At 38.7% G+C, this 17,395-nt stretch overlaps 1 protein-coding gene across 1 annotated transcript; it reads left to right on the top strand.

Annotated features, from left to right (window-relative positions):
* The first annotated feature begins 9,464 nt into the window (after window positions 1-9,464).
* LOC123803687 (uncharacterized) lies at window positions 9,465-17,173 on the top strand. Its single transcript, XM_045815337.2, has 5 exons — window positions 9,465-9,583; window positions 11,614-11,658; window positions 12,390-12,516; window positions 12,808-12,903; window positions 15,682-17,173. Exons 2-5 carry the CDS (start codon window positions 11,644-11,646, stop codon window positions 16,608-16,610), a joined length of 1,167 nt encoding a protein of 388 aa, XP_045671293.2. The 5' UTR covers window positions 9,465-9,583; window positions 11,614-11,643; the 3' UTR covers window positions 16,611-17,173.
* The last annotated feature ends 222 nt before the right edge of the window (window positions 17,174-17,395 follow it).

Here is a 17,395-nt window from a genome sequence, read left to right as displayed (position 1 = left end):
GTTGGCCCCTTACAGCGTAGAGCCAACCCTGCTTTCAGTAGTATGTCAGATGATACATCAAATTATGACAAGAAAAAAAAAATCCCCTAAGTCTTCACTCTTGGACTGAAAAATGGAGGTCAAACTGTCTTCTTCATTTTTATAAAGATTTTCATGAAACTAAAGACAATATAAAATTGTTGATATCTTGTCCAATTGTAAACTAGATTTTGCTCATCTATAAAAAATGTTCAGCAGACACTGCAAATGTAAATCTAGGCCAGTTCAATTCACTCTATAAATTTATCGAAGAAAATGAAAACATCTTACTTGCTAAGACAGCATATAGTTGGAGTTAGTATATAGCTGGAGCATGTTATTTTTTCCCCCACCCATTAATTTAGTTCATTTACATTTAAAGTGACTACTGTTAAGAACTTTTGCCATTTCGCTATCTGTTTTGTGTCTTACTTTTTTTGTGTGCTTCAATTCCCTCAATACTGCCTTCTTCTGTATTTTTTTTGTTTTTACTGTGTACTATTTTGATTTCCTGCTTATTTCTTTCTTTGAATATGTTTAGTTATTTTCTTATTGGTTACTATGGAAATCACAATTAACATCCTAAATGTACAACGAACTACTTTGAATCATTACCAACGTAGTTTTAACAGCACACAAAACACTGATCCTTTTCCAACTCTGTCCTCCCCTTACCTTCACCTTTATGATGTTATTGTAGACAAAACTGACATAAGGTCAGAAGTTGTTACAAAAGAAAAAAGGTCTTTATATATTGATAAAAGGGTCAATTCATCAAGAAGATTAACAATTATAAACGTTTATGTGCTAAACAACAAAGACCCAAAATATTGAGGCAAATATTGACATTACTAAAGGGAGAAATGCACAGTTCTATAATACTGGGAGACTTCAACATCCCACTTTACATAATGGATTGAACATAGGGACATAAAATCAATAAAAAAGAACTTGATTAACGCTTAAACTAGAACCTATAGGACACTATACTCAACAGCAACAGAATACTCATTTTTTCAAGTTCACATGGAACATTCTTCAGGATGTACCATATTTTAGGCTACAAAACAAGCATCAATACATTTTATTTTATTTTTTAAAAGATTTTATTTATTTATTTGACAGAGAGAGAGAGAGAGAGAGAGACAGCCAGTCAGAGAGGGAACACAAGCCGGGGGAGTGGGAGTGGAAGAAGCAGGCTCCCAGTAGGGAGCCCGATGTGAGGCTTGATCCCAGAACCCTGGGACCAGGCCCTGAGCCAAAGGCAGACGCTTAACAACTAAGCCCCCCAGGCGCCCCCATCAATACATTTTAAAACACTGAAATCGTATATACTATGTTCTCCAACCACAAGGAAATGAAATTGGGAATTAATGAGAGGAAAAACTGGAAAGTCCACAAATATGTAGGAATTAAACATAACACTATTAAACAACAAATGGGTAAAAGAGGAAATCACAAGGGAAATTGAAAAATACTTGGAGACAAATAACCACACCATACCAGAATTTATAGGATATAGCAAAGGCGGTGTGTATGGATGGAAATTCAGAGTTATAAATGCCTCCACTGAAAAAAAAGAAGCCATATTGCAAGCAATTACTTAACACTTTAAGTAACTAGAAAGACATGAAAACTAAACCCAGAACTAGCAGAAGGAAGGAGATAATAAAGATCTGAGTGGAAATAAACAAAATAGAGAAGAACAACAATGGAAATCGTCAACAAAACCAAAAGTTGGTTCTTTGAAAGACCAACAACGTTCACTTACCTTTAACTAGACTAAGAAACAAAGACCCAAATTGCTAAAATCATACACAGCTGACTCTTGAACAACATGGGTTTGAACTTCATGGGTCCATTTACATGCAGATTTTTTTCAATAAATACAGTACACTACTCTAAATGTATTTTCATTATGATTTTCTTAGTAACACTTCTCTAGCTTACTTTAAGAATACAGTATATAACACAGGCAAAATAGAAAATATGTGTTATTGGTAAGGCTCCTAGTCAACAGTAGGCTATTAGTTAAATATTGGAGGAGTGAAAAGTTATATGTGGATTTCCAATTGCAGGGGGGGTGGGTAGGTGCCCCTAAACCCCATGTTCTTCAAAGGTTAACTGTAGGATGGTGGGGACATTAATACAGACCTACAGATGAAAAAAATAAGGATACTATGAACAATTATACATCAACAAATTAGATAGCCTAGAAAATGGACAAATTCCTAGAAGCACACAAACTACTGAAACCAATTCAAGAAGAAATAGAACAGCCCTATAACAGCCCTATAATGAATAGACTGAATCAGTAAGCAAAAACCTCCCAACAAAGAAAAGCTCAGAACCCAGGACACCTGGGTGGCTCAGTTGGTTGGGTATCTGCCTTCGGCTCAGGTCATGATCCTGGAGTCCCAGTACTGAGCCCCGCACTGGGCTCCCTGCTTGGCGGAAGTCGGCTTCTCCCTCTGACCTTCCTTCTTCCCGTGCTCTCTCTCACTCACTCTCTCTAATAAATAAAATCTAAAAAAAGAAGGAAAGAAAGAAAAGCTTAGAACCAGATGGCTTAACTGGCAAATTCTACAAAACACTTAAAGAATTAATGAAGATTATTCTCAAATCTTCCAGTATTACCTGACTTGTTGATGCTATCCAGCCTAGTGGATGTGAAGTGATACAAAAGCCACAGACATCACAAGAAAACTACAAACCCATATCTCTTATGAATATATATGACAAAAACCCTCAACAAAATGTTATCAAACCAAATATAGAATATTAAAAGGGTTATGCACTATAAACACGTGGGATTTATCGTAGAAATAAAAGAGTGGTTCATCATTAAAACATCTATCAATGTACATTAAGAATCAAGGGGGATGAAATCATGATCATCTCATCATCTCAATTAATGCAGAAAAATATTTCACAAAGTCCAATACCCTTTCATGATGAAAACACAACAAACTAGGAGCAGAAAGAAATTTGCTAAACATGATAATGTTCATTTATGAATAACTCACAGATAACATCATATTCAGCAGTAAAAGGCTAAAAGTTTTTCCTTTAGGATCAAATACAGGACAAGGATACTTTCTTTCAGTACTTTATTCAACATTATGTTGAAATTCCAGCCAGAGAAATTAACCAAGAAAAAGAAATAAAGTGCATCCAAATTAGAGAGATGTAAAACTGTATCTGTTCACAGGTAACACAATCTTAGTAAAAAAAAAAAAAAAAAAAAATCCCCTCCTGCCTCACACACAAACTATTAAGGAATTCATAAAGGAATAAAGGAATTCATTAAAGTCGCAGGACACAAGATCAGCACACAAAGTAAGTGGTACTTCTATGCAACATCAATGAGCAATTCAAAAAGGACATTAACAACTCTATTTAGAATAGTTTCCAAAGGAATAAAATACCAAGGAATAAATTAAACCAAACAAATACAACACTTCTACATTGAAAACTACAAAAACATTGCTGAAAAAAATTAAAGACCTAAGTACAAGGAATGGAATCATTGATTGGAAAACTTGATATTTTTAAGATGCAATATTCCCCAAAGGCATCTACAGATTCAATGAAATTCCTATCAAAATTCAGTGGCTTCTTTCGCAGAAATGGAAAAGATGATCCTTAAATGCACACGGAATTGCAAGAGACCCAGCATAGCTAAAACAACCTTGAAAAAAACAAAGCTGGAGGGCCTACACTTCCTGATTTCAAAAATTACTACAAAATCATGGTAATCAAAATAATGTGGTACTAGCATATGGGTAGACATATAGATCAAGAGAATAGAATGGAGAGTCCAGAAATAAACCCATACACCTATATTCAAGTGGTTTTTTACATGGGTGGCAAGGCCATTCAATGAGGAAAGGACTGTTCTTTCAACAAATGGTCCTGGGAAAATTTGCTAGGCACATGACAAAGAATGAAATTGGACCCTTACCTTGCACTATATGCAAATAGCCAACAAACACATGAAAAATGCTTGACATTATTAGTCATCAGTGAAATGCAAGTCAAAACCACATTGAGATACCACTTCACACCCACTGGGATGGCTAGCATCAAAAAGTCAAATAATAACCAATGTCAGTGATGATGTGGTGAAATCAGAACCCTCATACACTGCCAGTGAGAATGTAAAATGGTGTCGCCACTTTGGAAAAAACTTGGCAGTTCCTCAAATGGTTAAACTTAGAGGTACTATTTGACTCCGTAATTCCACTGCCAGGAATCTACCCAAAACAATTGACAGTGGTATATCCACACCAAAATGTATACACTGTTTACATAATTAATCAAAGTCAAAAGGTACAAACAGGGGCACCTGGGTGGTGCTGTGGGTTGAGCTTCTGACTCTCGGTTTCAGCTTAGGTAGTGATTTCAGAGTCATGAGATCAAGCCCTGCCTCAGGCTCTATGCTGGGCGTGGAGTCTGCTGGAGTTTCGCTCTCCCTCTCCCTCTGCTCCCCCCCCACCTTGTGCTGTCTCTCTCTAAAATAAACAAATAAATCTTTTTTTTTTAAAAGGTACAAACAAGTCAAATGTCCATCAAGTGATGAATGGATAAAGAAAACATGGTACATACATACAACTGAAGATTATTTAGCCATAGAAAAGAATGAAGCACTGATAAATGCTGCAATATGGGTGAACCTTGAATATATTAAGTGAAAGTAGCCAATCATGAAAGAATACATGCTATATGATTCCATTTAAATGAGAATATAAATAGAATAGACAAATCTATAGAGACTGAAAGTAGACTAGTGGTTGCTTAGGGCTGGGGATGTGAATAGTGGAGTGATAGCCAAAGGGTACAGGGTTTCTTTTTGAAGTGATACCGATGTTATAAAGTTGAGGGTGGGAATGGTTGCACGTATCTGTGACTATACTAGAAGGCACTAAACTATACACTTGGAATGGGTGAATTATAACTCAGTAAAGATTTTCTTTAAAAAAAAGGCTGAAAATCTTGAAAGTAGTCAGAGGAAAACAGACATGTTCCCTTTATAGACTAAGACTGTCAATTGATTTTTCAATAGAAACTATGAAAGCCAGAAAACAATGCAGTCCCAGATGTATAGAATTCTGAGCTCTTCCTTAGCAGAAGGAAGAGGGAAAACTGTATCTATTCCATCTGCCTAGAAGTGGCAGTACCTTTATAAGTGTTTTTTACCATAGAAAGTTTTAGTATTTTCCATAATTAAATCTATTTTTTTCCTTATAGTAACATGTTAAAGAGTTACCCCACCCAAAGATTTAGTAAATATAGCTTTATATTTTTAAAATGTTTATAATTTTACATTTTCATTTTTTATGCAGTATTTCATACAGACTAAGGACATTTACTATAGAGCAGAGGTTGACAACTTTTTTTGAGTAAAAAGCCAAATAGGAAACAATTTAGGTTTTGCGGGTCATATGGCTTCTCTCATAAGTCAACTCCATTGTTGTAGAGTAACAGCAGCCATAGACAATAATAAATAAATAAATGTTGTTATGTTCCAATAAAACTTTATTTATATACACTAAAATTAGAATTTCACATAATGTTCATGTATCTTGAGATACTATTTTATATTAACCATATTTTTAATTTTCTCTATGTTATGATGTTTTGACCTCCTGTGATGGGGGTCACTGCTTGCTGGAGAATCTCCCAGAACTAGTTAATTCCTATTGTGATAACTTGCCTGATAGCACTCCTCTCATAGGTAAACCAGCCAATCCCAAGTCCATACTCCTAACCACCTCCTTTATCTAACAGTCACAAACCAAGCTAATATTCCCCTGCCCTAAATCAAGCCAGGGCCAGGTAATAGAAAATTAAGGACAATCCCAATGTCCCAAAGCCCACCAGTATTACACAAACCAGCCAGTCCTAAACTGTCTACCCTGCTCTGCCTATCATTTCCCATGAAAATGCCAGTAAAGGCTGTGGTCTGTAGTGCATTTGTCATGACCAGCATCTGGTGATGTATGGAATTGTTGAATCACCATATTATACACCTGAAACTAACATAACACTGTATGTTAACTATACTAGAATTACAAATAAAAAAGAAAGCACTCATATCTTAAAAAAAAAAAGAAGAAGAAGAAGAAGAAGCCTATGCCTTTACTCCTGCTTCCTAACACTGCTGCTTCTCCCTGTGGCCCTGTGTGATACTATAATCTATAAGAAAAACATATTTGGTCACTCAGAACACCAAAAGGTATTACTCATATATATTTGGTCATTGTCAATGGTTCCTGGTTCACAGCTTCCAAAACCCTTGGAATTTCCTGAGGGATAAGAACAATGGGAGCATCTTTTGTCATCCTTTTGGTTTCCTGCCCTCGGTTTCTGAAATTGCTTTAGAGCCACAAAGGTGAAATGGGTGTCTCATGATTCAGAATAGCCCTTTTCCACCACAACTGGGTTTACATTACTGATGTGACTTGTGGAAAGCACCTAAAGATGGTGGCTGGTTGCCGGAGCAACCAACCAAGAATACAGGGGTGAAACTTTCAATCCCACCCCCTGATCTTCAGGGATGGGATAAGGGCTGGAATTTGAATCAATAACCAATGGCCAGTGATTTAATCAAACATGCCTGTGTAGTGAAGCCTCCATAAAAACCCAAAAGGACAGGGTTTGAAGAGCTTCCAGGTTGGTGAACGTGTGGGGATGTGGGGAGTGTGGCCTGTTCAGAGAGCATGGAAGTTCCACACCCTTTCCCCATACCTGCCCTCCATATGTCTTCCACTTAGCTGTTCCTGAGTCATATATTTTCATAATAAATCAGTAATCTAGTAAGTAAAATGTTTGAGTTCTATGAGTGGTTCTATCAAATTAATTGAACCCAATGGAAGGGGTGGTGGGAACCTCTGATTTATAGCCAGTCAGTGAGAACTACAAGTAACAGCTAGACTCGTAGTTTAAGGAGGTGGCCTGGGAACCTCTGTTCGGCAGCTGGTGAGTCAGAATCGTATAATAACCTGGGCTTGTGGCTAGGGTCTGAAGTGGGGAGGGGTGTCAATCTTGTAGAACTGAACGCTTCGTCTGTGGGATCTGATGCTATCTCCCAAGAGATGCGGCAGAATTGAGTTAAATCGTAGGACACCTGGCTGATGTCAGAGAATTGCTTATTGTTGGTGTGGGAACCCTCTCAATGGAATTGGGACCCAGAAGCTTTGACCCTGCCTCCCATTTCTAGGGCAGCTTTGAGTAATATTAAGCTTTTCTTTCAATGACACTGACCTCTCTGTGTCATCATGCAGTCAATTTTATAAACTAAGACCCAAACACAACTCTTCTTTTAATTTTTTTCCAGTTATTAACAAATGTAAAAAACATTCTATGGTCACAGAGAGTGCAAAAACAGGCAGCTGGCTGACATGGCATGAGAGTGGCAGTTTATAACCCATGGTCTACAGCCATTCTGCCTAACTCTCACACTAACTAGCTGTGTGTCCCCCGGTAAGTGGATTAATCTGTGTGTCTCAATTCCTTTATGCCTAAAATGAGGTTAATAATAGAATCTGCTTCAAAGAGTTGTTAGGGAGTATTAATTAGTTAATACATTCAAAGCACCTAGAATCATGCATAATACCTAGTCTCAGTGATTTCTGACACCAACTAGCTGGAATTGGGCCAAACGTCACAGGTTAAGGGCACAGTCCTCCATAAGACTGCCCTCACATCAGTCACCAGCCAGAAGCCCAGGAGTTCTCAGGCCACCCTCGGGGCCACTCTGGCTAGTGGGCTAAAAATCCAGGGGTTGCCAGTACCCCCTTTGGTATTTTGATAATTAACTTCAATGATTCACAGAACTCAGGAAATCACTATACTTATGATTACAGTTTTATTATAGCATTAGGATATGAATGAGAACTAGCCAAAGGGAGAGACTCATAATGTAAGATATGAAAGGGTTACAAAGTGAAACTTCTGTTGTCCTGTGTTGACTCAGTATGTCATACCCTCCATATAATGTATGATGTCATACATTATACATCAATGTATAATACATATAATATTGCCAACCAGGAAAGTTCACTTTAGCTTGAGGTCCAGAGTTTTTATTGGGGTCTCATTACCTAGGTACAAATGATTGAATCACTGGCCTTCAAGCTCAACTCAAGCTCCAACCCTGCTTCACTCCCCAGAAGTCAAGAAGTGTTCCAAATGTATCTTGTGATTCAAAACCCCAACTCTCTAGTCACATGGTCTTTGTGGAGTGGCCAGCCCCTACCCTGAGTCATCTCCTTGGTGTCAACTATCCAGGGACCCACCATGAATCATCTAGGTAGGATGAATTATCAGGGCCCACCAGGGACATTAGTGGGTAAATTCCAAGGATCTAGAGGCTACCTTTCAGTAACCAAGGACAAAAATCTTTATTTTGCCAGCCATATTCTTTATTCCAGGTAAAAGCTGTTAGGTATTTCTTTTTGTTTTAACTTTTAAGCCATATGGAAACTGGCACAACATGGAAGGTGATCATCCAAAATTATTTTTTTCCCCAACCAGTTTCCCTAGAAATATGGATACTATCAGGACACTAATTAATTTGCACTAGATCAATCCGGAGCAACAGCATCTTCACAACATCGAACTGCCCTGTGGAGGAAAACTGTCTCTAGGTTTTTTCAAGTTTTTCTCTTTTTACTATCACTGAAACAAGTGAGCTATTGGTCTTCATATCTGTGTAATCGAAATTAATCTGCATGTGTTCTTAGAAAGTATGCCATTGTTAGCTTTGATTTACAGGCATTTTAGTGAAATCTCTGAGACGTGTTTCCCCTTGGTCAAAACGTTATACTCACAGGTCCATTCGGAGAAGCAGAAAAGCTGACCACAAAAATTCGAAAGGCTTTGAGCTGAAACTCAAATTCCAGAGGTAAGTTCTCAAACCGTTAGTGAAGCGTGGTAGAATTCCTGAAACGTTGTAGGTCTTGTCGCTATCGCTAGCTCGTGGCTCAGTGCGCGCGTTAGTCCCTCCTTCTGGGTCTTTTTGGAGGAAGGGTTTGGAGACGGAGGGTGGGCGGTGGAGGGTGGGAGGGGGTGAGCGCAGTGCCGGCATCAGGTGCACCGCGCCCGGACGCCCCACGCGCGCCCGGCCTCTCACTGCGCATGTGCCGCGCCGCGGCACAGGCATTCTGGGAGATGTATTTTGCAGTGGAAGGGAACCGGCTCCTGTAAGCCCCGCGTGCGCGGCGCCCTCTTCCGCGCATGTGTGCCCTCCGTGTCCTCACTGCGGGGCCCCGGGGAGGGGGAGAGTCCGCAGGCGCTAAGCACAGCGCTTGGTTGGTCTTGGTCCCGGCTGGAATTGCGCCAAGGAAGTGGGCGCGGGCTCGGGGAGCGGGGGGAAGAACAATAGGGTTCAGCAGGACTTTGGGGTAGGCGTGGATCGGGGTAGTGTGAAAAGCTACAGTGACCCTCCTCAACTTGGGTCCGTGAGCCCGGGACGGGCGGGATCCCGGGACTACGTTCTTGCTGGTGTCGCGCTGCAGGTGTCGAGCCTGGTGCCAGTGCGAGCCAAGTGGTGGACAACAAGGTGAGGAGTGTCGTCGGGGTGTGGAAAGAGAACCAAGCTTTAATGAAGGTCTGACATGTTCCAGGTGGAGTGGTACCTGCTTTTCCAAAGGTATCTAACCTTTAACCCTACAGCAACCCTTAAGTCAGCTTTTCAAACCATCGACTGCAACCCAGTAGTGAGTATGGTAGTGAAATCTGTTTAGTGAGCCAAGACTAGTATTTTTATTTGCCAGTACTTTTAGGTCGGATATAATTTACACAGAATGTTTTGCATATAATTTACAGAGAACAAAAGTGTAAAATTTGTTGATGCACCCGTGTAACTAGCACCCCCCATCAAAATACGGAACGCTTTAATGTCCCAGAAAGTTCTGCTCCTTTTTAGTCAACCCCTTCCACCACTTGCTTAGGATCCAACCAGTTTTCGAATTTATATCTCTATAGGTTAATTTTGCCTTTGTAGAACATCATATAAATGAAATCCTACAGTACGTACTCTTGTATGCGGGCATTTTTAAAAAAATAGATAAAATACTGTAAAATAGCACATATGTATTCCCTTGTGATAAGGATTGTTCTATGAAATTTACTACATACAATTTTGTGTTTTTTAAAATGACTATTTATTGGGCATCCATGAACCAGACCCTGTCTCTAGTGCTGGGGATACAGTACTAAACATACAGTACTGAATCAAGCAGACAAAAATCCATGCCTTTATGAAATTTTAGTTTTTGGAAGTAGAGACTGTCATTTGACGATAAGCATAATCGTATAGTATATTAGATAGTAAATTAGATATTAGAACTTACACACATAGAAAAGGTAGATCAGGGTAAGGGAGATGGAGGGGATTAAGTCTAAATTAGGTAGACAGCGGAGGCCTCCTTAGTGATTTTTGAGCAAACACTTGAAGAAATAGAAGAGTGGGGGCACGTGGGTGACTCAGTCTGGTTAAGCATCTGACTCGGTTTCTGCTCAGGTCACGATCTCAGGGTCATGAGATGGAGCCCTGCATCCAGCTCTGTGCTCAGCTGCGGGTCTGCTTGAGATTCTCTTCATCTTCCTCTGCCCTTTCCTCTCTCTTTCTCTCTGTCTCAAATAAACAAACAAATCTTAAAAAAAAAATAGAAGAGTGTGTTGGGTAGAGGGAACAGCCAGTATGGACGCGCGCACACACACACACACACACACACACACACACACACATTAACATTAGGTTGTTTTGTAAAATATGTTTGTTATCTTAATCAAAATATGTTTGTTACCTTAATCGCTGATATAACACAGATATTATTTCTAATTTTACTGAGGCTGGAGAGATGAGATTAACTGACTTGCCCAAGTCAAATAGCCGGCAGGTAGATTCAAGCCCAAGTATTGTCCTCTAAATCTCCTACTCTCTATATGTCTCCCAACCTAAAATTTGGCATTTAACTGACCTCTGCTCCCCCTTAGCTTATTATACAGGGATCTGCACCTCAGCTCCCCTGGGAAAGATTCCAGAAAGACTGTTGCACAAATCTCACCATGTGGACATTATATTTCCAGGGTCTGTTGGTGTCTCTTCCGCAGTTCCTGGGTCCCACTGAGAACCTGTTACTGGTACATTCTACCTTCAGACTCTAACCTGTCTGTGTTCCTATGGCCTTGGTTAGAATCCATAGAAGGCATGACTAAATCGTCAGAGAAGGATGTGTACCAACTACCATTACATATTGATAAATATTTGGCAACATCATTTTTGACAACTGTAAATTACTTTATCTTTGGAGTATATATCTGTTTGTTTTACCAGTTCCTTAGTTTGTTCCGACTTTTCAGTATGTTAAAAAGTGCTGCAACAGATATTGTTGCAGCTAAATCTTAGTGTAAATCTGTGGTTTTTCTCACGATGAGTTCTGGAGGGCCCAGGGGACATTCTCCCACAGAGTGGCTTCGTCAGCCGAATTGTTGAGGCACCTGTGGGTGGCTTTGTTACACTAGTGATCTTCAAGTCATACCTGGTCTCTCACGGCTCCACCTCTTCCCCTGCCTCTCTCTTCATAGATCTCTGTCTTCACGCAAAGGCTGCAGAAAATGACCAAGTTCCAGGTGAGTTAGTCTGTTCCATTATATAGGAACAGTAGTGGAGGACTGTAAAAATACCATGTGAGCTAAAATCATGCAAAGCAATCTTAGTAATCAATGGGATTTTTTATATTGGTATAGTTGTTCTGTGACCTTTAAAATTTTTGGTTAAAACATTAAATCCTCTTACTTTTGGTCACACCTGTATAGGAAAATGAAAAATAGTAAAACAAATATTCAGTACATTGTTAATTTGAAACATGGAAAATTAAAATATTTTATTTCTTTTTTGGAAAAAAAAACTGATCAAGAGCATTTCGAACAGTGCCTTCTTCTCTTTGTATAACTTGATACCAAGTGAGTATCTATTCTGTGCTTTGGCAAATTGGATCAGATTCCGATATTTGGTCCTTTGCATCTAGGACAATCAGTTCTGGACATGTATGAGATGTTCAGTAAATGTTTGCTTAATGACTTAATGAATGAATGGCCTAATGAATAATGAACACACAGTGTAAAGTATTTAAAATATGATTTTTTTTGTTGCCCACAAAATGGAGCATAAAACTAGACAAATGGGCATCAAAGCATAGTGCTAGAGAAACAGAATGAGACCAAATTAGTATAATATCACCCCAAATTAAATGGGGCTAGATTATCAAATAATGAACATGCTTTAAGCAAGTTGCCATGCTTTTTTTTCCGTTTTGTGCAATACCGATGACTTTAGTTGGAATAGGAATGTGTTGTTGCAGGGACCAGTATCATTCAAGGACGTGGCTGTGGATTTCACCCAGGAGGAGTGGCAGTATCTGGACCTTCCCCAGAGGGATCTGTACAGGGATGTGATGCTGGAGAACTATATCAACCTCATCTCTGTGGGTGAGGACCGCTTCCCAGTGCTGATTGGCGTGTACCCAGTTAACAACTTTTCCTTTTTCAGTTACTCCCAATAGTCAGCCTTTTGAAGTCCTTTCACTGGTATGGCTCTGAGTCTTAGTAGACTTAAGATTGACAGTCTTTGGGAAGTATGGCTACAAGTTTGTTTAAAGATCTCTCTTTTTCAGGTACAAATGGGCACCTTCATCAGGCAGTCCCTGATGAAGTTCAGAGTTCAAAGAACCTGAAGCCCAGGTGGCTAGGTCCAAATCCCATATCATTTCCCATTGACAGGATATCAAACCACAAAGCCATCTGTGATCCACAAGTTGGAACAAGGTGAAGAACCATGGATGGTGGAGAGAGAAATCCCAAGTTGGAGCTATGCAGGTGAGTTAGGTAAAGGGCTCTGTGGATGGAAGCGAATGAAATTAAGATCACAGTTGATCTAATGGTTACCAGAGGGAAGGTAGTGGGAGGATGGGTGAAATAGGTGAAGGGGGTTAAGAGAATACTTGTCATGATGAACACTGAGTAACACACAGAACTGTTGTATCACTATATTGTACACCTGAAACTAATATAACACTATATGTTAACTCTACTGGAATTTAAAAGAATTTTTTTAAAAAGATCACAGATCAATAAGGGTTGGCATCTTTGAAAAATAGGCTTCAGGACTCTCTTATTAAAGGCGTTGGACCTTTAAAAATAACTAAGATGGTCCACATACGTTACATATTTACCTGAATGCCATTTCCATATATCACCTCCTCACATTAATGCTCTTCTTTGCATGGCTCTTAGAGAGTGACGTTTTCCCTTCCAGGTATATTCTGCCTGTGATTCTTATCAACTTCATTTAAGAACTTTGAGAAGTTTTTTTTTCCTTTTTAAAATTTTTGCAACATACACAGTAACATATAATTTGCTATTTTTAAGTGTACAGTTCAGTGGCATGAAGTATATTCACGTTGACATGCTACCATCACCACCATCCATCTCCAGAGCTCCTTCATCACCACCAGCCGAAAGTCTGTATCCATTAAAGTATAAGTCCCCACTCTACCTCCCCCGCTAGCTACTGCTAACCACTATTCCACTTCCTTTGCTATGAATCTGACTATTCTGGGTACCTCATATAAATGGAATCAAACAGTATTTGTCCTTTTATGTCTGATTTATTTTACTTAGTATAATATCTTCAAAGTTCATCCATGTCGTAGCACGTGATAGAATTTGATTCATTTTAGGGCTGAAGAATACTCTGTTGTATGTATATACCACATTTTGATTATCCATTCACTTGCAATGAACATTTGAGTTGTTTCCACCCTCTAAGAATGCTGGTGTTCCACCAAGCTTCTAAGACCATTGGTGTACAAATATCTGTTTGAGCCCCTGCTTTCAATTCTTTTAGGTATACACCCAGAAGTGGACTTGCTGGACCATGTGGTAATTCCGTGTTTACATTTTTAAGGAATTGCTGTGATGTTTCCCACAGCTACCACACAATTTTACATTCCTACCAGCAGTGCACAAAGCTTCCAATTTTTCCACATCCTCACCAACGCTTGTTATTTTTTATTTTGTTTTGTTTATCTAGTAGTGATCCTAATGGGTATGGAGTGGTATCTTACTGTAGTTTTGATTTGCACTGAATGACTAGTGATGTTGAGCACATTTTCATGGGTTTTTTGGCCATGTGTGTATCTTCCTAGGAGAAGTGTCTTGTCTAGCCTCTGAGGAACCAGGGTTGGATAAAGAATGGAAACCTACTCACTTTCTTTAAAGACTGATGGCTTATATGTTGGGAACTGGGTTAGGAAGTTCAGGACAGTTGTTGAATTCTGAGCTAAGGAATGACTTTATTGCCCTGGATGTAGGTAGCATAAGTTTACCAGTAGTCAAGTACTGTCAGAGGTTTATAAAATAGATGAAAATGAAGACAGATAAGATTTTAGATCCAGAGTGAGAAATCTGCTGCTTAGAGTCTCCACGTTAATAGAATCCAGAAATTTGGAAAACATGATGTAAAGCAAAAGTGGCAAGCACATAGTTGTTAGTAATAATACGTATAATAATGGAATCTAACTGACAAAATGTATTATGTGTGAGGCAGTAGTCTGAGTACTTTATATCTATTGACTCATTTAATTCTCATGACAACACTCACTATAAGGTAAGTGCTATTATTATCCCTTTTTATAGAAAGGGAAGTTGAAGCCCAAAGAGATCAAGGAACTTGACCTGTGCCACATGTCTAATTAGTAATGGAGCTAGGATCGAAACTCTGGTAATCTGGATTTAGTTAGTACCTGTGTTCTTAACTGTGATTCCTCTTCCATATATGGTAGGTAGAGAAGGTGGGGAGAGTATTTAATGCAGTATCTGTGAACTTTTAAAGACTAAGATGATACACTTAGCAGTGAGAATTCGATAGTTAATCTAATGCTGAGGCAGGTAGTATTTGGCTTATCCTGTGGTTTATTTCTCTCTTACTGGACAAATGAGTTCCTGGGCCTCACACCCATATAAGAATGAATCACTGTTATGGCTTTTTGAAGCACTGGCTACAAAGGTGTTCCTGCTTGCAAGTGGGCTTGATGGCTTTGTCAAATCAGTTTCACGTTGATGGAGGAATAGACAAGAGCTCAAAGACATTGGAAGCAAAGAGACGAGTGAGGATTAAACCAGAGCAGCCCAACAATGAGTTGATGATGCACCAGCTCAGATCTCTGTGTTCCTCATCCAGTCTCTCCTTTATCTCCTCTAATCACCACTTCACCCAGTCATTGTAATTCTCTGGATGGGCTCTTGCTATTGACCCCGTAACAGCTGTCCTCCTTTGTTCCTTTTTATTGCACCTTGTAATTATGTTCATTTTTCTTCTCAGTTTGCAAAGTCCTATTTGCATATGGCCAGATATATTTGTGTACTTTGTCATATTCTCTATTTCTGTTTCTACAAATACAATTTTTTTTTTAAAGTTGTGGTTTTCTTACAAAGCTCAGGGGTATAGATTCCATTTAGTCTTGGTATTTCTTTTTGTTAAGGATACTAGGCCTTAAAGTAAAGCTTCAAACTCACAATAGGATGAAAAGTTATGAGCCATAATACATTAGCAGAAATAGTCACAAACATATAGCTAATTATGCTTCCTTATAGAAGAAGTCTGGCAACTTGATGACCAATTGGAAAGACACCAAGGGAACCAAGAAACACTTTTGAAGCACGTTGCATTCATTGACCAGGAAACTGTGACTAAGGAAAAGGGCAACAAGTGTAATGCACTTAGAAATATATTTCCTCTGAGCATGGACTTTATTTCTTCCAAACAAAGACTCCAAAAATATGACTCCTATGGTAGGACTTTGAATTATTTAGGCTCATTTAGTGGTAACAGAAGATATGCAAGAAAGAATGAATGTAGCGAATGTGGGAAAGCCTTCTTCCAGAAGTCAGACCTCATTATACATAAGAGAACTCATACAGGAGAAAAACCCTTTGTGTGTACGGAGTGTGGGAAGGCCTTCAGCAAGAAATCCAATCTTGTTATCCACCTGAGGATCCATACTCATGAGAAACCTTACGAATGTACTGAATGTAGAAAAGCCTTCGCCCATAAGTCACACCTCATCGAGCATCAGAGAATTCACACCGGGGAGAAACCCTATGAATGTGATGAGTGTGGGAAAGCCTTTTTCCAAAAATCACACCTCAACATTCATCAGAGAACTCATACTGGAGAGAGACCCTATGGGTGTGATGAATGTGGGAGAGCCTTCAGCATGAAGTCACACCTCTTTGTACATCAGAGAATACACACGGGAGAGAAGCCTTATGTGTGTACCAGGTGTGAGAGAGCTTTCAGCGAAGTGTCATGCCTTATGAGACATCAGAAAATCCATACTGGAGAGAAACCTTATGAATGTAATGAGTGTAAAAAAGCCTTTTCTGAGAAGTCTGACCTCATTATACATCACAGAACTCACACGGGAGAAAAGCCCTATGAATGCAATCAATGTGGGAAAGCCTTCAGACATAGCTCAGCCTTCTGTCGACATAAAAGGACTCATAAAGAAAAAATTCTTTAAAAGAGAAACTAACGTGGGAATATCTTCAAATAAAAGCCTCAGTAGAAATCAAATCTTAGTATGTATCAAGAAGTCAAGCCTCTAAATCCAACATATTTTTAAAGTATGTAGCTGTGTTTTTGTAGAAATCATATTCCAGATGTGACGCCAAAGCATTTCTAAAAGATATTACAGAAAGTACACCTCCTTGTTAAAGGACAAATGGTCACTGCGGCCTACAAAGACCTTTGGAATATTAGTAAGTGTTCTAGTTAGAACAAAATTAGAAAAGCATACGTGGACAATCAGCAAAGTATGAAAGCATTATATTCCTAGTTGTGTTATAATATGTTATGCACAACATAAGTCATATATTGGAATTGTATATATGATGTTAACATAAATATGAATATAAAATAAGTATTACATGTACAATGCCATCTACCAAGCTCTTCCACATTGAATAATAACTATTTTTCTTTTATTTAACAGAAAATATGTCATTTGAGAAGAATTTAAAACTAATATTAAATGTCAACTATACTTTCAATTAAAAAATTCTAAAGTGTGAAATAAACATTTTTCCTTTTGATTGCTAGTGTGTGTGTGTGTATACACACATGTATATATGACTTCTGCTAATTTTTGATCAATGAAAGAATATGAAAAGGTGTTATTGTTCATATGTACGTATGACAGATATATGAGAATGAGCAAAAGAAAATAGCCATGGCTTCTTACAACATTCACTATGATTTAAATAATTGTTTTTGGTGACTAAATTACCCTCTTCTTACAAACTGTTA

This window comes from Ursus americanus, chromosome 15, assembly GCF_024610735.1.
Source record: "Ursus americanus isolate L20-20 chromosome 15, mUrsAme1.1.p, whole genome shotgun sequence".
In the NCBI taxonomy this organism is placed as follows: domain Eukaryota; kingdom Metazoa; phylum Chordata; class Mammalia; order Carnivora; family Ursidae; genus Ursus; species Ursus americanus.
The sequence above is the reverse complement of the archived record's forward strand: the minus strand, read 5'-3'. Positions and strand labels throughout refer to the sequence as shown.